Consider the following 22,809-nt stretch of genomic DNA (forward strand, 5'->3'; position numbering starts at 1 on the left):
AATGGAGTCACAGAGAGTGGAACTTGACTGAAAAACAACCGAACAAATTAAAATATGGTCTTGCTACCATTTTCCCAAATTGGATCAAAAGTTGCAGCTTCTTTTAGTAAGCAAATTTTAAAAAATACTAGAAGGTATTTTATTTTGTTTTGTCTATTTGCTATCATGCTTCCATGGAAAGGTTCTTGGGAAATAAGTTCTGTTCCTTAAATGATTTATACTTCTGATTTTTCCTTATCATACGCAGCCATAAATTAAATAAGTAACTGAATCTGGATCAGGGTAGGGGAAGAGAAAATCCATATATAAGTCTTAAGAAATAAACTATTCTCATACAGATGCTTTATCATTGAAATTTAAAAGTCAAGAGAATGTTATGCTCTGAGTGAGGAAGAGGGGACATTCTAAGACTGGAAGACCAGTAGAGGGGAAAGGGTGGTGGCTCCTGCCTAACTGACAACCAAAAGCAAATCACTTCATCCTTGGGGTCTCAGTTCCTTTACCTACAGGATATGAATCTCTAAGTTCTCTTATTTATGGAGTTTAATGATTCTTCAAGTTAATAGCATAGCATATCTCTAACATCTTAGTAACTTGGAAAAAAAGGATAGAAAGAAAGACATCCCATAAACCCACAAAATTTAGGTGGAAAGTTTACATAAACCTACAAATCTAGCTAATTTCTTGATACTGTTTGTCCAGAAACCTTTATGCCACATTGTAACCTTAATTTACCACCAACCCAAACTATTTTTACTGTTATAAATGTGGCATTAATTTAATTGTAGCATTCTGAAAGCTTCTGTCTCCTCCTTCCTACACACAGTATTATGGGCTGTCCTTCGTTACCTGCTCTACCTATCTTCACCATCTAGCCACAAAGAGTTTTGGTTGACCACATCACTTCCCTATTGAAAGTTAATACTGTTTGACTCATTCTGTGTTACTAACCTGGAGCCAAAGAAAACAAGCCAAAGAATAACCTGCTTGTATGCAGCTTGGAAAGTTCTCAGAGGCCCTGCTTTCAAAATACTATACAGTAGCTTTACTATATCTCCTCTGCTGCAGCTGCAAAGAAAATGAAGGAAGTAGAGGGTGGGGAAGATTGAAGGAGGAGGGAATGGGGAGAAGAGAAGACTGGGCATAACCTCTAAAAATTTATGAGCTTTCACTGAACTGAGGTTCTACTTGTACACATCAGAGTATTCATACAGAGGGGAGACTGTTTAAGAAGTTAAAAGTGAGAAAAAAAAGTTCAAAACATTTCACTGAAAAGTCAGCTCTCTGGCTGCCTTCATAATATAGTATTGCTATGCAGAGCTGTTATGAGTTAACTAACATACTGAAGGAAAAAATACTTGAAGAAAGGAAAATGCACCCTTTTTTATTTTTGAAGGGCTGAGGATAAGAGAGGGTGGATAATAGGGATCAGAGGTGAATAGCTCAGATGCTTGGGATGCATGCTCTCCCTTTAATTACTGATGCAGGTGTGGCAGAAAAGAGAATTAAGGAGACCCTTATGTCCCAGAAGAAACATGGAAACATGGAACTTCTAGTACAATATCATCAGACATGGATCAGAAATTTGTTTTTTTTCCCTTCTTCACTAATCTATGGCTCTCAACATCCCAGGTGAAATAAATGACTTGTATTGGTCCATTAGTTAATGGCAAGTGTCCTCATGATGGAAAACCTTTTTGAAGTTGTTGTTAGCTGCCAAGTATCACTGGCAACCACAGTCAAGCATAAAATGAGCTTTTCACATTTAAAAAATTATTTTTAGAATGACAAGTATAATACTCCTTTCCTGGATGATGGAGAAGAGGGTTTGAAAGACTGTTCTTAAAACACAAGCACGCTCGTTCAACTCACTCAAATCACAAACACCCCAGTCTATTTTTTATGAGCCTATATTCAAGAGAAATGATTTTGAAGGCATTGGACTCTTTCTATAACAAAGTCCCAGGTTGCCATCATGTTCTCATTTTGCAGAATAAGAAAATGAGGTTCAGAGTGGTGAAGTATCACTGTTAGGAATTGTCAGAAATGAAAAATCAAATCCAGGTTTTCTGATTCCAAGAAAAATGCTCTTTCTACTACACAGCTGCCTTTGGTTGATGATTGACTTTTTAAAATTTGGATTGGATGTGTTTTCAAAAATGTCTCAGTCCACTATTGACTGGCTCTTTTCTGATGTTTTTGAGAATGGACACTGGAAGTTTTGTGACGTAGTTTAATGTCTCTCTTAATTTTTCCCCTATTGCCATCTCACCAAACTGTTTGGGTCTCAGTGCACTTAATATGTCATATTACTGTGATGCATCATATGAAAGGTCATGCAAAAAGAACAAATCATTCACAGGCTCTGTAAGTTAAATGCAGCCATTCCATTTCTGAATCAGTGCATTAATACCAGCCATGCTTGTAAGTCAGCTGTCAGAGAAAAGCTAAAGTTAGAGATAAAAATTTCAGGCACCCTCAAGTTTCATTCAGCCAGGAACTCCAGATGAAATTTTAAAAGTCAGAACATTCCCAATCAGTAAAAAAGCTATCCACCTATGCCAATCACATCTAATCCAGATTCAACAAATTCAGTTATCCCAAACCAGCTATCAAATTGATATTTAGAAAACTGAACAGAGGCAATTATCCTCTATCCTTTCTCTTTTTTACTTTTAAAAATCCATTTCTTTATGTTTGGAAAAGTTGCATATGTTTAACCTATAATAGATTACTTGCTGTTTTGGGCAAGGGGGAAAGGGTAAGGATGGAGAACATTTTGGAAAATAAGATTTTGCAAAGGTGAATGCTGAAAACTAATTTTGCATATATTTGGAAAAAATAAAATTCTACTAAAAATCTATTTCTTCAGAGAAACCATGGCATAGTGAAAACAGCAGACAGAAAACCTGTGTTCAATTCAGCCTTCTGTAGTTATAAAGGCTTTGGCCAAGGTACTTCACCATTTGGGTCTCAGCTTCTTCATTTGTAAATTAAGGAAACTGAAGTGAAGGTCTCTAAACTTTCTTCCATTTCTAAATCTTTTGAAGTTAAAGATTGACCATTCTTACTGAAATACAAATACTAAGCAATCAAGCATCTCTCTCTCTCCCTCTCTTACGTATATGTACATAGGTGTGTATAATTATTTATGTATTATAAATATATACACACATGTATATATAAATAGTATCTATAAATGTATGTATTAAGGACATAGTATAATCCTAAGGACATTATGAAATTCAAGTAAGCAAGAGAATAGATGCACATATTGTTTGGATCTGTTACCTGCCATCATGTTGGTTATAGTCTCATAATGGGGCTATGACACAATAACTACAGTACAAAATAATTTATGTTATACTGAGAGAGCTTGAAGCAAGCCCCCCCCAAAAAAAAAAAACCTACTTTTCATCTCAAAAGAAAAAGGAAGATACAGAAGAGAACCTATGGAAGAGATAATATTTTAATTGAACTTTAAAAGATTTATCGTATTTTGCCAGAGATTGATAAGAAATAGAATGAGCCAAGCTTTGAAGTTATGGAATGCAAAGAATATATGTGAAAGCCTGAAGCCTGTACTATATTGAAGAAAGTAAGATAAAGCTAGAAATAGATCAGATCATGGAATACCAAATTTGAACTCTTTTTGTAAACAATGAAGAACCATCAAAGAGATTAAGCAGAGGATTGAAGTGGCCAGATTTATGCATAAAGAAAATTGATTTGCCCATAGTATGAAAAACACATTGGAAAGGGGGAGAGAATGAAGGTGGAAAAACTGGTTAGGAGGCTATTGTAGTTGTCCAGGTGGCTAGTAATGAGAGCCTCATGAGTTGGCAGTAGAATAAGAGAGGAACAAATGAGATCAATTATGTTTGATGAGGGAGGAGTCAAAGATAACACCCATATTTCAGAAATGGAATACTGAGGGAATGGTAATGTCACTTAAAGAAATAACAAAGTCAGGAAGGACAGATTTTGTGAAAAGATCATGAATACACCTGTTTGGGACATATTGAGTTTGAAGGGCCAGAAAAACATCTTGGTGGTAATATCCCAGAGGTAATTAGAGGTGGAAAATCTAGAGCTGAGGACTAACTGTGTATAAGTAAAAATTAAAGTCATGGGAATAAAAGACTAAAGAAAAAATTTTATCTGTATGAATGTATGTCTGTCTCTTTGTCTCTTTCTGTTTCTCTGTCTCTGCCTCTCTGTCTGTGTCAGAGAGAGAGAGAGAGAGAGAGAGAGAGAGAGAGAGAGAGAGAGAGAGAGAGAGAGAGAGAGAGGAAGAAGAAGAAGAAGAAGAGAGGGAGTGGAAAAGGAAGGAAGGAACAAAGGAATGAAGAAACAAAAAAAAGAGAGAGAGAGAACATAGGATGCACTGTACTTGCATACTTTGTAGGCTTCCTTGATGTTCCTTGAATAAGATACTTCATCTCTCAATTATGGGCAATTTCTTTGACTATCCTCTATACCAGGAATGATTTCCCTCCTCTTCTCTATCTCCTGACTCATATAGCCTGGCTTCCTATCTTCTCCAAGAGTCATTTCCCAAGCCCTCTTAATTCTGTTGTCTTCTTTCTTTTAATTATTTACTGTATTTAGCTTGCTGGTATATATTTATCCATTGTCTTTCCCAGTAGATTGTGCCCACTATGATAGCAAGGATTCTTTTATCCTTTTTTGTATCCTCAGAGTTTAGCACAGTGCCTAGCTCATAGTAGGTGCTTAATAAATATTAACTGACTGATTCATTTACTTTAGGAGAGTGAGAACTTTAATCCAAAGTTGCATTAAAGCTTGATTCCTAACCTCATCAGCTTTGTCAGCCCAACCATTGAATCTTGGTCTGCTTAACTGATTTCCTGCATTAACTACCTCACAAAGTTTAGCATTTATAAATGTTAAAATGATATAGAAATTGAAAGACTTATTATCAAATATATATCTGATCCTTGGGCAGAAGGACTCGAATTTTGAAAAGCCATGTCAGCATGAGAATAGCTCTGATAATTAAGAAGAAGAAATTGCTATAGCCTAGTTCTTCCTAATATCTACTTTTAAAAAGACCTACAAAAATGCACTAGAATGGGGCTTGAATGGAAAATACAAAGAAAAATCATGAGTCATCTCTTCAGGCCAACTAGGCATATTGAGACAAAGATCTGTGATTGGATTCTCAAACTCTATCCAAGAAGATGGCAATATGTTTGAAGCCTTCCAGCTCTGAGACTGAAAAGGACCTCTGGTTGGTACTAGAGCAAGAAGTCAAGATCAAACATGAAAGTAATGAACAATGAGCAGGGAACAGAAATAGGAATTAACTTATAGCCTCTGTTCCTCATCCTTCAGAACTGGGTCACTAAGGTATACTTAAGGTTGGCAGACCAGGGCAAAGAGTATTCATGGCCTGAGGCTATGTACTAAGCAAGCATCAGAAACAGAAGTAGAAAGTGGTTGTGTAAGCTTTGACCCTGGCTGTGGAGCTCCGTCTTGGTTCTACTCCCAAACTCAGTCTGAAGCCTGTAGCAGAGTAAGTGAGGCAGATAATTTATACCAAAGGAGAGCCTACATTTTTTTTTTTTGCTTTGAAAATGCATAATTTTTCAGATATCTGACAGTGATAAGCAGCTGTATACTACACCTCCAGCATAGTGTTAGAACAGTTATTTTGCCCAGGTCTAAGACAGGGTCACAAATTTGTGAAGCTCAGACCAGGAAGCCAGCAATCAGAATTTGTTTTGGATCAGATCTCTTTAGAAGCACTGAAAGATTACAGGCCTTTAACCTGAGCTGTCCCTGAAATCCTAGAAAATTCAGTAGCAAGATCCAAATAAGACCAAACATAATCTAGATATTCCCTTCAGAAATGCATAGAATTGAGCCCCAATATAAAGTGTGAAGTCAGAAATAAGGTAAACAAAAAAAGAAATTCATCATACAAAGCTATTTTGGTGACAAGGATTCTTGAGACACAAATACGTAAGAAAATTACTACAATACATCTTCAAATAAAATTTAAAGAAAAACACAGATCGGACACAAGTTAAAATAGAATTATTAGGGGAGAGGAGGGGTGAAGCAATAATTTTTTAGAGCTAAAATGATTATAAATGAAAATAGAGTAGTAGAAAAAAGAATTGAAAAATAATTGTGAAAGATAAGAAAATGATTAACAAAAAAAATGAAAAACTGCCCAAAAAAGACATAAAACTTGACTCAAACAATATATTATTTGAAAATTAGAAATTATAAATAGAAACTACTGAGACAATAGTGCATCTTACAGTCAAAGAAAAAAATGACATATAAAAAATAACTGGCCTGGAAAAGAAGTCAAGAGGGAAAAAATCTAAGAATTAGTCAACTAGCATTTATTAAGCATCTACTGTATGTCAGATACTCACTGAACAACTTGATAGCCATGATAAACACAAAAACAACTAAACTTGATATTTCAAGATATCCAGGAAGACAAATCCTCTTTCTTTTAGAATCAAAGGACAAAGTGAAAATAGAAAGAATTTCAAATATTAATTATTAATTAATTAATTAAATATTAAAACGCTCATGGTAAAAATCCAGAGCTTCCAACTTAAAGAAAAAAGTGTTGCAAGTAACCAAAAAGAAAGAATTCAAGTATCAAGGAATCATGGTCAGGATCATAGGAGATTTATCAGACAATAGTACACCAAGGGGAGGACATGAAATTCCAGAAAACCAAAGATATAGGTTTACAAATAAGAACAAGTTACTCAGCCAAACTGGATATAATTCTACAAGGTAAAAGAAAATGAACATTTAATGAAATAGATGAAATCCAAGTATTATTGATAAAAAGATGAAAATTGAGTAGAAACCTTGCTATATAATCATATGAATCAAGAGAAAAAATTAAAGATGAATATGAGCAGACCATCATAAGAGAATAAACAAATATAAAGTGTTTACATACATGGAAGCATAGTTTATAAGCACATTCTGTAAAACATTTAAAGGAAAAATAATTGTAATATTAAATAATGTTTGAAAAAATAGGAAAATAATGGTTCCCACTAATTCCCTCCCACTAAATTCCCAAGCCCATGATTCTAACATGGGCTTGAAATTTAAACAAGGGAAAATTAAAACAGAGAAAACTATGGATTGATATAATTAATGAAATTGTATGTGAAAATATTAAATAAATAACAATAAGGAGGCCATAGTACCATATCACCATGAGCAAATTAATTTGTATTAGAAATTCAGGATTGGCTCAATATTAGGGCAATTATCCATATAACTGATCATATTAATCTCAAGGAAAATAAAAAACATGTAAACTGATAAATAGGTACAGGAAAAGCTTTTGATAAGCTATGACACCCATTCTTGTTTAAATATATTCTTACACACACACATACATACACAAACAAAACAAAACAAAACATAGGACTAAGCAGATATTCTCTTAATATGATAAGTAATCTCTTTTAAAACCAAGAGCCAGAATTATGTCTTGGGGTTAAGCAAGAAGCCTTGCAAATGAGATCCAGATTGATGCTCATTTTCACCAGTGCTATTTGACATAGTGTTCAAACTAGATATCTATGCAAATAAGACAAGAAAAATAGAGAATAAAAAATTATCACTTTTTTCAGATTATTTAGACTCCTAGAAAAGCAACTAAAAATAATTGAAATAATAACTTCAGCAAAATTGCAGAATATAAGAGAAACCCATGTAAACCTTCAGATTTTGTGCCGACAAAACACAGTAGGAAGAGACAGAAGAGAAAATCCATTTAAAATGACTACAAAATGTACAAAATACAGGGAGCCAAGATATATGCTGGAACTTTATGAATATGGCTACAAAATGCCATTTACATAAAGACCAACCCAAATAATCAGGGAAATAGTCATTCTTCATGGATATACTGAGCCAACATGATAAAAAAAAGCATGATACAGCCTAAATTAACTTACTTATTAAGTGCCATGCTAATCAAACCAGTGATTTACTTTTTAGAACTGGAAAAAATAATAATTAAATTTATCTGGAGTAATATATAGAGGTTAAGGTTCTCAAGGAAATAAAGAGAGGACATGTGAGAAAAAAGAGGGCTTAAGCAGTAACTAGAATTTAAACTATACTAGGAAACAATAACCATAAAAGTGATTTATTATTGTCTAAAAAGCAGAGAGATAACTAATGGGAATAGATTAGATGTGCCAATACAAAAGCAAATAATCATAATACCTAGTATTCATAAAACCTAAAAATTCCATCTATCAAGGCAAAAATTTACCATTTGACAAAAAATTTCGGACAAGCAGTCGTGCAGAAACTATATACATAGATCAAAATCTCATATTTACTCCAAGATAAGCTCCAAATAAGTCTATGATGGAGACAATGATGACATAACAAACAATTTAGAGGAATGAGGATAAAATTTACCTTTTAGAAATCCAAATATGGAAAGAATTGCTGACTAAATAAAGGAAAGAGGATAACAGGAATTGATTCTATTTTTTGTTCAAACTAAATAAACACAAATAATGTTGCTAAAATTGGAAAGAAAACTGATTGAGATCTCATTTCTATTATATATGGGGAATATATTCAGATTTATAAGAACAAAATTGATTCCTCAAATGATAAATGGTCAAAGGATATAAATAAATAGTTTCAGTAAAAAAAAAAAATCCAAGAAATCAATAGCCATTTGAAAATTAAAGTACTCCAAATTATTATAAATTAGAGAAATGAAAATAAATGAGAATGTATCTCATATATACTGGATTGGCAAAACTAACAAAGGGAAAATGACAAATGCTGGAGGGATTGTGTGAAGATAGATAATTTTCTTGATGATACATATTTGTTTCAAGGATGTTTTTATTTTGTTTTTTGAATGGGAAGAATGGGAGAAAGAAAAGAAAAAAATGGTTAATTGAAAAAACTAAATAAAAGAATAGACTATGTAAGCATGAGGCAAGCTTTGGCATGTCCTATTAGGCTGGAAACACTTCAATTATAATCTGGCATTGAATCTCATGTCTGTCACCCAAGGACTAGCCAAGCTAAGTTCACAAAGGCTCATCATCAGGTTAGCTGAAAGATGATGAATTTTTCTATCACAGTAACTGTAGTTACTGAGTATATAGTCAGTAGTAGACTACTACTTCCAAGTAGTAGACAGGGAATTGTGATATGCATAGGTAAAACCAATAAAACCATGAATCCTTGAACTATTGATACACTATGATTAATGTTGTGGTTATTGTTACTTGATTATTAAGAGGATCTGAGACAAAATGTTTGGATTAATGCTTTAAAAGATTTCAACTAGTAGTTGTGTCTTTTCTATCTCTCCTTTTCCCTTAAAATGCCAAATCAAAATTGTTGATGGGATTATATATCATCCACCACTCATGGGAAAATTCTTAGAATGCCAAGCCACTAAGCTTTGTTGCTAGGGTTGTTAGATGAATGAATGAATGAATGAATAGAGAAAATGTGTATTAAGTGCTTATTATGTGCAAAACACCTTATTAAGTGGCAGACATACAAACAGAAGAAAAAAGTCCCTGATTGCAAGAAGCTCATGTTTTAATAGAGACAACACATATGGAAGCTAGGCTCTTATAGTCCTTAGGATGTAATAGCAAATTATATAATAATGGTTTTTTCTTTAATATTATTTACACTAATAAAATCCTATTGATTTTTGATTTGATGATGCCAGGGACTTTGGCGACCAGAATTTTCTTTTCTAGGTCTTCAGTAATTATGGCTACAGCAACCTGCAGAAGCAGTTGCCTGGCTGCATTTCAACATGGGTTTATTTCCAAAGATTATAGCTGAGGGAACTGAGAGGAAAGCACTACAACTTACAAAGCTTTGGGTTAAGGGTTCTAGATTGTCTCAATCAGGGTTCAATTGAAAATAGTATTTGAGGGAGTGGTGGTTTGACTTGTATGGCATGCTGCCTTCTTTCCCTGCCTTAGGATGTCTTGCTGTTTCAGCCAGATTGTGTTGCCTCTGCCATATGTAGCAACTAATTGGCAGTATGTAGGACTGACTAGCTTATTCTTTATAGGAGTTTCTTTCCAAATGGTGGCTGTGAGGGCTGAATTAGAAGCAGGACCTAGAATCCAAGAGATGTTGCTATTTCAAGGACTGCTCTGCCTGTCTGTCTATTGGTAGCAGTTGAGAGCAGGTGTCTTTACTTACTCTAAAAGAGAAAAAAAGTACACATTACCATATAGGCTATGAGAAAAGTATTTTAGTGTCTCCTAGGCAAAGAGTTCCTCATTGGCTGGGGAAATTCATTCAACAAATATTTATTTTTTTAATTATTTATTGTTTTATTTTCCCCAGTTACATGAAAGAAAAAAAATTTAATATTCATTGTAAAATTTTGAGTTCCAAATTCTCTCCTTTCCTCCCTTCACTCTCTGCCCCTACTAAGAAGGCAAGCAGTTTGATACAGGTTATTAGTGTATAGTGATGCAAAACATATTTTTTGAGCAGCTACTTGTCCTCCACTATTTTAGGCGTGAAGGAAGGTAAGTATGAGACAGAATTCTTTCCCTCAAGAAGATTATAATCTAGTTGGGGAACATGGGACCAGTGTAGAAGATGTCCCAAAGCCATAGATCATGAAGTATCATGAGTTTAGGGAATGGAGATTTTTTTTTTTAAACTTTGAGTAAGTTGAATCATTTCCAAATATGAACAGGGAAGTCATTGTGGACTGAAATTCAATGGAAACTGCTTCAAGATGGTTTGACTTAAACTAAGCTCTAGGGTGGGTAGAATTTTGATAAAATAATGAGTTTGAAGGATATTCTAGGGGTTAAATAAGAGTTAGCTTTGGTCCTATTTATAAATGCAATGAACATGGCACCCAGAAATGACAACATTTGGTCTACTAATGAAGATGACATTTGTAGAAAATAATATTTATAAAAAAATAAAGGGAGTTTAGTCTCCATATTTTCCTGGGTCAGCTGCCCTAACCTCAAAATATTGACTATATACAAAATGTGAATACTCTGTCAGCTAACTCTCCATGTGTGATATCTGACTACATCCCAATGTTGTGTGATATAAGAAAAGTCAGTATTGTTTGAAGGAGGCTGGTAACATCCATTTTGTAGACCAGAGCACATTCCTCGAATAATTGTTATGGTGAGATAACTGAAGAGAAGCCAGAGTAACTCTGGCAAGAGCAGGGCTGGCCCCAGATCTTACATATCTTTTTGTCTCCAAGGTCTGGCACAGTTACTTACAACAGAGTGAGTGACTAGTATGGTGTGCAAATGAATGTGTCTTGTGTATGCACACAAATATATACACACATACATATGAAGAGGAGTATTATGATCATAAATATATGTGTGTGTTTGCATTTATGTCACATGTGTATATTATATGTATGTATATGCACACACATGCAGAGACCTTCTTGAGAAATTTTCTTACTCTAAAGGAGAGTTGATATTAATATGAACTTTTGCATTGCCTTTCAAAGTATACTACAGGAGATTGCCTGATCTGATGATGGAAGGGCTAAGCCTGTTCAAGAAGAAAAAGAAAATCTAATCCCTTATGTCTGGTATAAAATGGAATTATCCCATAAGTCACAAGGCAGATGATGAAAAGATCAATGCTGAAGTCATTTCTTGATTTCTGGACCTCAGAGAACATCCAAAAATGAAAATAAGATTCTCCAACCTGGACCAATTGGTTTGGAATTTACTTTATGATATGTTCTGGGAAATTAACAAATGAGATACTAAAAAGAGAGGATTAAAAAGACAAAATTGTATCTTTTTGTTTGAAGGCTAGCTTAGTTATTGATTTTACTTTGATCTCAGCCACCTTTTATGTACTCCTTTACTGTTTCTTTCTATATCTTTTGCTCTTATTCCTGTCTCTAGCAATTATTTCTTCACTCATGTTTTCAGGGCATGTGTGTATGTGTGTGTGTGTGTGTGTGTGTGCATGTGCAAGCATGTGTGTGTGTGTGTGGATGTGTGAAGATGAAAACTACAAAGAGATGAAGAAGACTTTTGGCTGCTATTTGCCTATTTGAGGATGACACTCAGAAAGTCTAGCAGTGATTCTTTTTTTGAAAATAAAACATACATGGTAAGATGAAAGAAAAATATATAATTTATGCCCTATTTGAACTTCCTTTGAGATTGTTGTTTACTAAATTCCATATTCTATGTTGCATTTTTTTACTTGAGTAAGTTGAATCATTTCCAGAAATGAACAACTGAAACTGCCTTTTCTCCAAACCAGTTTTATTCTATTATATCCTAAAGATAATATTGGGTAAACTGGATATTAGTTACTCTTTAGGGGAAGCATGGGAGGGAGGGGGTGGATTTTTTTCCTGTAAGCTATATACTCAATCTGTGAGATAGTTATTTCAAAGGGGAAAATAGTGTATTACAATACAACATTGTCTGGCCAATAATTATTAAACACTATTATGTATAAATTATTTTATTAGGTTTTCAACAGACAGCTAAATGACACAGTATATGGTGTGTCTGGCCTAGAGTTAGGAAGACTCATCTTCCTAAATTTAAATATGACCTTAGGTTTACTAGCTTTGTGATCCCAGGTAAGTCACTTAAGCCTGTCTCAGTATACGAATCTGTAAAATAAACCAGAGAAGGAAATGACAAACTACCTCAGTATTTTTGCTGGGAAAACCTCAAATGGGGTCACGACTAAAACAACTACCTAACAGATCCTGATCTTTAAAATGGGAATAATAACAGCACCTGTCTCCCAGAATTGTGGTAAGGACCAAATGAAATATTTATAAAGTATTTACCACAGTGTTTAATACATGTTAAGCCTTATATAAATTTTAGGTAGTAGTAGTAGCAGCAGCAGCAGCAACAGTAGCAGCAGTAGTAGTAATAGCAGCAGAAGCAGCAGTGAAAGTACTACTAATAGAAGTAATAGCAGTAGTAATTACCTGAATGGGGACAGCTAAGTGGCGGAGTATAGAAAGCACCAGGCCTGGAGACAGGAGGACCTAAATTCAAATCAAGTCTCAGACACTTACTAGCTGTATGACCCTGGGAAATTCACTTAACCCTGTTTCCCTTAGTTTCCTCATCTGTAAAAATAAACCGGAGAAGGAAATGACAAATCACTTTAGTATCTTTGCCAAGAAAGCTCCAAATAGGGTCACAGACTGTTGGACATGACTGAAACAGCTTAGCAACAAATTATTTGTACCCCAGTGCTTAAGCTCAGCACTATATAGAGAGTAGATGATTAATAAAAATGCCTGTGAATTCATAATAGGGAAAATAAAATATATACCAATAGCTAGATTTTTTTTAAGTTGTATATTAAAAAAGTACAAATTGTTTTAAAAGTCCTAAAGAAAGAAAAAGTCATGTATGCTAGAGGAAATAAGGAAAGTTTTCAAGAACAAGTTAACATGAGGGAAGGGGGGACCTGAAGCATTTGAAACATGAACCAATAAAGTAGAGGGGGGGGCAGGAATAACATTTCAAGCATAAAGAATAAATAATGTGAAGAAAAACATGGAGACAAGAAAGTGCAGGAGGATTTTGGAAAATAGTAAGGCTATTGAAAAAATGTAATTAGAACAGAAAACATATGAAGAGAAGTACCATGTGATAAAAATGAAAAGGTCAGCTGGAATCAGATTGGGACAGCTTTGAATGCCAATCTATAAATTTAATCTTTATGTAGAACCAGTGGAAAGATAAGCTTTTTTGACCAGGGGAGTTATTATCAAAACTCCATGTTAGGCAGATTGGTTTATTAGCTTTATATGGAATGGATAAATAGCTCAAAAGGATCTTAGAGCTTTTGAGGATTTTAGAGGTTATGTTTGGTCTATTTACATATGATGAAATAGGTCCATCATGGTTAAGTGATTTACTCAGGTAGCAAATATCAGAGGTGATATTTTAATTCAGATCATTTGATTCCAAAGTTTTTCTATCTTAGCTTCGGGATTGGGGAGGGAGAGACTGACGGGAAAAAGGGGGAAAGGGAGTTGACTTAGGAGACTATTTATCCCAGGAATACAAGTGAGAGGTTCTGAATAGTACTAATGTCAGATATTAACATGGAAGAGAAGTTACAATGATAGAAATATCAAGACTTGTATAATTGTATGATCAGGGATCTTAGAGATTATGATGGCCTTTCTTAGTTCTTCACTCAATGCAGGGACAACTGTAGGAAGGTATCATGGCTTACCCTATGCGTAACCACATTTTGAGAGTATGTATTTAAGAGACTCAAATTCTTCCATCCTCATAAATACATTCCCTATCAATCTCCTACAGAATCTGATATTCACATCACTATTAGTATTTCCACAGTTGATGCCATCCTGTCCCTTGAACTGCAGATTCAGAGAACTTTGAACCCAACTCCCTTATTTTACAAATGAAGAAATGGAGGCCTAAAGAAATAAAGTGTCTAGAATGTATATTCCTTGAGGTTAGAAACTGTTTCATTTCTAATTTTATATGCTTAACACATAGTAAGTGTGAAATAAATATTTATTAATTGATTTAATTACCAAGATCATTTTGACATATGTAACTGAACAGAATTTGCACTGAAGTTTTCTGACTTGAAATCTAGTATTCTTTTGCTATACCAGACGTACTTCTACAGGAGATGCCTATAAAAGTTCAAATGTTTTACTAAGAAGAATAGAATATTAATCCTTGTCAACACAATTTCAGTTCCCTGAAAGAGCAAAGTATCTCACTCTGGGACAAAAAGAGATAAATATGAATAATAAGTTTGGGGATAGGGATGAGGTGGGATGTCAGAGCATGAAGAAAAACTGAATAGGACAGACTTTAGAGAGGTAGTACTGTAAATGGCCCTGAGGACTAGAGTCATAGCCAAATGATCAAAAAGGAAGCGCAAATGATATTAAAGAGAGGTTTCACAATTTTGCTTGGAGTTATTCTTGATAGGGCTATTTTAACATACAAACATTATTTGAATGGGAAAAAGCATTAAAATTATGATCTTAACCTCATGGTTAACTGAAGCTAGATTTCAAAACAGCTCACTATGTCCTAGGGAAGCACAATACTTAACATGATCCTTGGATAGACTGGCTAAGAAACTAGTAGAGTAAGCCATTAACATTTGTTACTTTTAGAGGACCTTAGAGCAATCAATGTTTAGTATTCTAAATTTTGTTTTGTAGATAAAGAAGTTAAGAAAGAAAAGGATCATTGTTGCATAGTTTTGACTAAAACAAATGCAGATGATTGTATTAATTAATCTTAATTGTAATGCTAAGTAAGTCCCATGTTGTTTATTTGCAAAGAGAAATTATGGTATAGGCTTATAGAGTCATAGAGTTACAGCTGAAAGATCTACTTTTATAGATCATCCAATTTAATTATTTCATCTTGCAAATGAAAAAACAACCAATGAGGCTATTTTATTTTTCCCCTGGTCACACAAATTCTAAATGGAAGAACAGGAATTTTAATTCAGTCCCTCAGATACAAGATCTAGAATGTTTTCCACTACAACATTTTTATTTCCAAAGGCAGATAGGTAGATAGATTTAATTTTTTTTTTTAACACTACCAATCATATTGAAAAGTTCCACTATATATTTATGTTATCTGATTTTACATTGACCTTCACTACTGGATGGCAAAGCTTTTATTCTTCCTTGATTAACTATCACATTCCCTTTAGTGACTGTTTCAGACTTTCTTTGATCTTCTCAAGTTCTGATTCCCTCTCCTCTCTCTCTCTCAACAAATATCTTCTCCTCCTACTTTGTTGAAAAACTAGAAATGTCTGTTCTGATCTTCCTTTTCTTCTCTCCTCCTTGCCTCAAAGTCCCCACTTAAAGTATCGTACAATGGGCAACTAGATGCCACAATAAGAATACCAAGCGTAGAGTCAAGAAGTTTCATGCTCCTGAATTCAAAACAGACCTCAGACATTTACTAGCTGTGTGACACTGGGCAAGTCACTTAATCCTGTTTGCCTCAGTTCCTCATCTGTAAAATTAATTGGAAAAGAAAATGGCAAATCTTTCCAATATCTTTGCCAAGAAAACACCAAATGAGGGTCACAGAGAGTTGAACAGAACTGAAAAACAACTGAACAACCATAGCATGCTTACTTTCATTTCCATGTACTATGAGTTCTAATTGTAGGACACACCCAGTTTCTAAGATGTGTAATTGATTTATCTTAATCCCCTTATATCATTATCCTTGAGAAAGTTATAGATGTTACTTACAACTCAGAAAATCAATGAGTGTGATAATTTATTTCTTTACATTAGAGAGATATAGCTATTGCCATCTATCACCAAAGAGAATCCAAATTCTAGCATTTTCTACTTTATAAAATTTGCCTGAAAATCAATAAGAGAAAAAAAAATAGAACTGTTGTAAAAATTCATATTATTTATGCAGAGAAATTCCTCAGACCTCAATTTTGTATTTCCCTCATACTTATCACAATGCACTGCCCTCAGTATGGTCTTTGATGAATTGAATTGAATTTTTTGCACTATTCTAAGATTTCCTGGATTATAAATTTTTGGCCCATATCAGATTAGAAGCAGCAATGAATCTGTTAGAGAAGGCAGGGACCAAACTCCAAAAGTACTGTGATGGGAAGAGATTTAGTCTAGAGACAAAGAGCCCGGTATCATACAAGAGTTCTTGAGAATGCCAGAATTATAAGGCACTTTAATAATGAGATCTGGATTCACAACTCTGAATTATTAAGAAAAGGCTAATAATCAAGGAAAAAAAGCTAGTGTGTTACAAAGGGCTAGGAAATATAGAATTCATTTTAGAAAAATTTCTGTCAAAAATATATAAACTTCATCAAGGTCTGGTGATTAAAAGAACTATATTACTTTATCTGGAGTATCATTCTGTAAGTGTGCCAGACAGATGAGATGCTACAGTATTTCTAAACTACCTCAAAATACCTTACCAACAATTACATTTTATGTTGATGAGACAGCTCTCTACTGGGAAAAGGTAATATGGCCTCAGGGTAGCTACTATGTCAAAGTAGAATATGGAGGCTGCTTATTTAGTGTGATTTGAATTCTACTGAAAGACATGTCCAAACAAAAAAGTATTGACCTTGCAGTGATTAAATTTCCATTATCTATTTTTTTCATGTAGGTTAAAGCACTATACTTTAAAAATTGCAAGCATTTGAGTAGATTTTTTGGGAAGAGAACTCTAGAAAAGATAATTTGTTTCATAAATTATATTAACTCAGGCCTACCCCATCCCTGAATCCTTTAATTGTTACAGATTACATTGTAAGCTCCTTGATGGTAGGGACTATCTTTTGGGGTGTGTGTGTGTGTGTGTGTGTGTGTGTGTGTGTGTCCCCGCAGTGCTTACCAAACATTTTGTTTTTCAATTCTCTAATGAACTTGCCATGTTGATCTGTGCCAGGTGTAATTTAGGTCAAGCTAGTAGTTCATTCTCTGGATAGAAACAAAAGAAGATACTTGTAGACCAGATTACAGTTAATAAAAAAACGTAATTTAATTATAGCATGAAAAGGATATTCAGCAAGAATACAAAATTAGTTCATGTAGGCATAGCTCCCCTTACTTTCCTATGCCTGGTTAGAAACATATATTGATTTGCTGGACTCCAGAGAAGGGCCAGCTACTTTTGGACTGAACTTTTTGTCCATTGGGCAATCAGAAAGCGGATGTCAAAGATTGAACCTTAGTTCTCTGAATTAGTTATGTCACAAAAGCAAGCGTCATTACCATTTTTAGGGGAGAAAAAAAATCATTTAATCTACATATAGGACTAAGTTGTACCTACCACGTGTTGTTTTGTATTATAATTAGCAGGACATGTATGATGCACCTCTTCTAAATGATCTTTCATAAAGTGGGAAGGTGTGGTAGATTAGATAATTATAAGAAAAAAATGAAACTTCAAAAAAAAAGTTAAGTTTTTCTTTAAGGACTAGTGTGCTATCTCTATGGTCAGCCACAATATTAAACATCACCAAGTAAATATTTATAATCACCTTTGAACATGCTCAAAGCCAATACTGTCAACCTGCTTATGTTTCAGTCAGGATCAGAATCCAGTGTTTGAGTCAGTTGGGTACAATCCAAATTGAATCCCCTATGTCTTCTGAACCTGAAAGGGTATTTTTATCTAATTAAAAATGAATTTAACATTGATTTTTGAGTAAAAACACCAGAAATCTTGGGAAATTTTCCGCTGTTCTCTAAAATTCATTGTGGGGGTTGGGAACTGGCATTCTACTTGCAAGAAAACAATAGGTAATGAGAACTATAAGACATTCAATTTTCCAGATAGATTGGATGCATCTATATTTCATGAAAATACAAGGTGCCCTTTAGACCTTGAAGCATGATGTCTTGATGGTTTTAAGAAAAATTTAACTCAGTTTTGATCTTGTTTATAAATAAAAATTTGCCCATACCTTTGATATAATTTTTGTTTATTTTTTTTACCTTTTTTTGAATGTTTTTTTTTAACCTGAATGTTACAAATCTTTAATGAGAATAAGTTCAAGGTTCCCTGCAAAATCAATGTCATTCCTGCAGTTCTATGGATTACACAATTAGGGGAAAGAATTCTCTCTGAATCACTTTGTAGTCACCCTTTCCTATTCCCTTAGCTACTTTCAGGGCTTACAAAATGTTTTATAGTAAAAGATCATTTTCTCTGAGTTAGTCATAGTTGTAATCTAAGTCTAAACATTATTACTGAAGACTGCAATTATCAGTCATCATTCATTTCTTTAAATGACTAAATGACATGTAATGAAATGTAAAATTTTGTCTTCATGATAATTGTTCAGTGGTAAAAATTTCTTTTCAAAATGAGACATCAAGAGGTAGAGGAAATAAGCAACCCTTATTTTTATCTTATTGGTGATGTTTACCCCAAATTATAAATCTGAGGGCCATTTCTCTCTAGCACAGGTCACCAAGCTTCCTTACTGAGGCTTATATTGCTGATGGCCTTCCTTCAAAGACTAATTTTGTAGAATCCAACTGTCATGAATGCTATGTACGCCAGTGGAATTTTTAAAAACACATATCTCAAGACTATTCCCATCAGATCATCTGCTTCCCTTGGCAGAAATCCAAGGGAATGTGTTACTTTGAAATATTGTTTAAAACAAAAACAATTAAGTAATAATCTTTTGAAGCAATGAATTTTTTTAAAGATCTTTCCCCTTACTTTACTACCTTATTTTCTCCTTTCCCCTTGGTTACTATGTTGAGTTTAGGCTATATACTAATCGAGTTTAATTAACTCTTTATGTGATTTATCAATTGAAATGTTTTTTTTTTTTTTTTGGTAAGATTATTTGTCTGGAAAACATGAGAGACAGAGAACAAAAATGAAAAAAATACTATGCAGAAACATCAGATTATTATAGCATTACTTAATGAAATTAAACTTTAGGAAGGTTTTTTATTTTATTTTATTTTTGTTTGTTTTTTACTTAATGAAACAAATCACATATGTCATGTGATACCTATATGACATCTGATACCTATATCCAAAACCTGAGGCTCAAAGTAATCTGCATATCTGAGACATCTCGCATATATGTATAACTTACATCACAGTGGGTTTTCATTAAAGGCAAGTGTTATGGGGCCCAGGCTCTCAACCTGAGTCTAGATTTGCTTTTCAAACAAATGAAAGAAGGTAAGTTGCACTTAAACCACATAAATATTATACTTAAGCATGTTTCCTTTTTTGAGAGCCAAAAAGGTCTTGTTAATGCTGAGAGTCACCTCAATATAGTGGGTCTTTTTCTGGTCTGGAATCTGAGACAGTGCAAACTCTGCCAAGGAGCCTGACAGCAGGAAGAAAAGTTGAGCTACTGAGATTTGGAACTAAAATACAAGTTATAAAATTTGAACTTTAGAATTTTAGCTACTGGAAACTGATCTTTAATTTTCTCCACAGGGAAAAAAATAAATTTTAAAAATCCCTCTTTGATTTAAGATTATGTTGAGGGTATGTGAAAGAGTACTTTATTACAGAAGAGTAGCAAACTTTTCCAATCTTGTTTCCATTCATTTGACAATCTGAGCCATGTTTATGCAGTTGGCCAGTGCTCACTTATATACAGTCTTCCCATGCAGAGTTAAGGAAAATATTAGAGGACAAGAATCTCACCTTTAGAAAAAATTTATAAAATAACTGCAAAAGGGGATCAATAAATGCTTAGCTACCAATATCCACCACTATATTGCAAGTTCTGTGTTGTTGTTCAGTCATTTCAGTCATGTCTGACTTGTTACCCCATCTGGGATTTTCTTGGCAAAGATACTGGAGTGGTTTGCTATTTCCTTCTCCAACCTTTTACAAATGAAGAAACTGAAGCAAACAAGGTCAAGTGATTTGTCCATGGTTACATAGATCTTCTGAGTAGAGTTTCAAACTCAGATCCCCTGACTTTTAAGTTCAAACCCCCTTCCACTTTACCTTCCATTGGTTGCTATTGTGCAGTCATTTCAATTGTATCCAAATCTTCACGATCTCATTTTAGTTTGGTTTTTTTTTGGCAAAAATACTGGAGTGGTTTGCCATTTCTTTTTCAGCTCATTTTATGGATGAGGAAATTGAGGCAAAGAGGGTAAGCAAATTTTGATATGAAATTAGATACTGTCTGAGAAATTAGAGAAAAAAATCTTGGACCCGTCCACTTTTAAATGATCTTTTTGCTGTTTGAAGATAATGGTTGGTTTTAACGATATCTGACAAACTCTTTGCCAAGAAACATTTTCAGTTACTCATTCTTTTTCCCTATTTTCCTGGAGAACCAAAAGGCCTTCATATGTTAATTTGACTTATATCTCTTACCAAGTCTCTTACCAAGATATTCTAATTTCATGTTGGTGAAATTAGTTACAGAACTAATGAAGAATATTAATGAAAAATTTGTGAGGGTGGAAAGGCAAGTTGAAGTGCTTTAAATATATTTTAAAGGGGGGTTGAAATCATCATTGCCTAAGAGGTTATAAAATATCACTCATTTCCTGTTTAAAAATCAAGTTGCAGTGGGCCTCTAAGACCTAATTCTTTGCTTTCAAAAGTAATAGTAGTTTGTGATTGCAGTATGATCCAACCTACTTACAATCTAGTGATTTTAATGATTTATCAAACCAAGACTACTTACCTAACTGCTGTGCCTGTAGTTTAGCACAGACTATAAAAATGTCCTCATCCCTTCAAACTATCCGCATTGCTTTCTGCCCACATAAAGTAAGTACCTGGGGAGTTAGTTATGGAGCATTTGGACAAATACATTACGAGTATAGTTTACAGCTTGTGAGACATTAGTAGCCTTCTAGTGTGTGGGCGACAATGTGTGAACTGGCTTAAAATCCCTTTCTTTCACTGAATTTCCACTGGGAACTAACCAACTTTGCTGCATACCAGTGAGTCTATTTAAGGAGTGGGAGAGAAGGGGGGGAAGAGGATGGGAGGGGGGAAGAAAACATGGAATAAAAAAAATCCACAAGTACAGATGTCAATAGGGTTTTTTCTTTAAATCTTTTTTTTTTTTTTCCCTTTTCCTCCCTTTCCCTCTTTCCTTTGCCTTCCCCTCTCTTCCTCCCAAAACAGGACATCGTCAGAAAATAGATGAACAGACAAAGCCGGGGAGCTTGTCCTTCTCAGAAAGACTGAGTGAACTGGAACAACTACGCCGTACTGCAATGAGAATCAGTCCACACCACCCAGCCCCCACATCTAACCCACGAGCTTCCTTGAACCACACAACGGCTTTTAACCCTCAGCCTCAGAGTCAGATTCAGGGTAAGTACCTAGAGGAAAATGCAAATAAAACTTTTCCTTTTTTTTCCCCTTCTCATCTACAAACTCATATCCATACAGGTAAAACCCATTGGATAGAATTTTGTTTATTCTTTAGAAGACTTATTTAAACCTTTCAAGATGCTCATTAGTTTGTATGACTATGATGGTACCTGGACCACCAGAAAAGGAGTAAAATTTGGAGGATTAAAGAGATAAATAAATATGTACAGTGACTGAAAGAAATTAGCTTTAGTCATCCTTTTTTTAAACTTTTTGATAGAATTTATGAAGCTTAGAATGTTATACTAGAGCAAAAAAGATGAAGGTAGAAATAATCCACAATCCTAATTTTCAGATTATACACAGTTTTCAAATATGATTGTCTCAATACTTGAGAAATTCTAAAGGTGAAGTTTTTTATATATTTCTGTACTGAAAACACTAAAGAATGCAATAATTTTTATATGAATGTAGAAGGTATTAGCAAAAAGATTGATCGTTATTTTTAAAAATTAATAACAATGCTCTGCAATAGGTAGGGTAGAAAGCACTATTTGTTCTAGAATCACTATGGACAATATGCTTAATTCTGCTAACAAATAAGTCAGGTGGACAAATCATTATTGTGTAAGTGTTAGAATCAAAAACCATATCTAAGACCCTTTACTTTTTAGATGCTTCAAGGTCACAAGGTTCACAAGGTCACTATTCTTTTGAAATGATCATGCCACCTTAAAAAGACTCAGGTAAAACTCAACAGGAAAGGATAAGTGGTATTTTCAGCACACAGATGGATAGCCAGAAGAGTATTAGGATCTTGAATGTGCTGGTAGAAGCTTGCAGTTAGGGAATATCTGATGTTTATGTTAGATATACTTGAGGTCATTTACTAAACTTTCAGGTATACCTCAAATAACATTACTCTGAT

The 22,809-nt window shown here is 34.1% G+C and overlaps 1 protein-coding gene across 2 annotated transcripts in view; it reads left to right on the forward strand.

Moving 5' to 3' along the window:
* RUNX1 (RUNX family transcription factor 1) overlaps positions 1–22,809 on the forward strand; it is a 318,640-nt gene that overhangs the window by 237,904 nt on the left and 57,927 nt on the right. For both annotated transcript variants that reach the window (XM_051984902.1, XM_051984903.1), the window contains one exon: positions 21,690–21,881. In XM_051984902.1, coding sequence (XP_051840862.1) covers positions 21,690–21,881 — 192 coding nt within the window. The remainder of the gene's footprint in view (positions 1–21,689; positions 21,882–22,809) is intronic.

The sequence above is a fragment of the Antechinus flavipes genome, chromosome 3 (assembly GCF_016432865.1).
Source record: "Antechinus flavipes isolate AdamAnt ecotype Samford, QLD, Australia chromosome 3, AdamAnt_v2, whole genome shotgun sequence".
Classification (NCBI taxonomy): domain Eukaryota; kingdom Metazoa; phylum Chordata; class Mammalia; order Dasyuromorphia; family Dasyuridae; genus Antechinus; species Antechinus flavipes.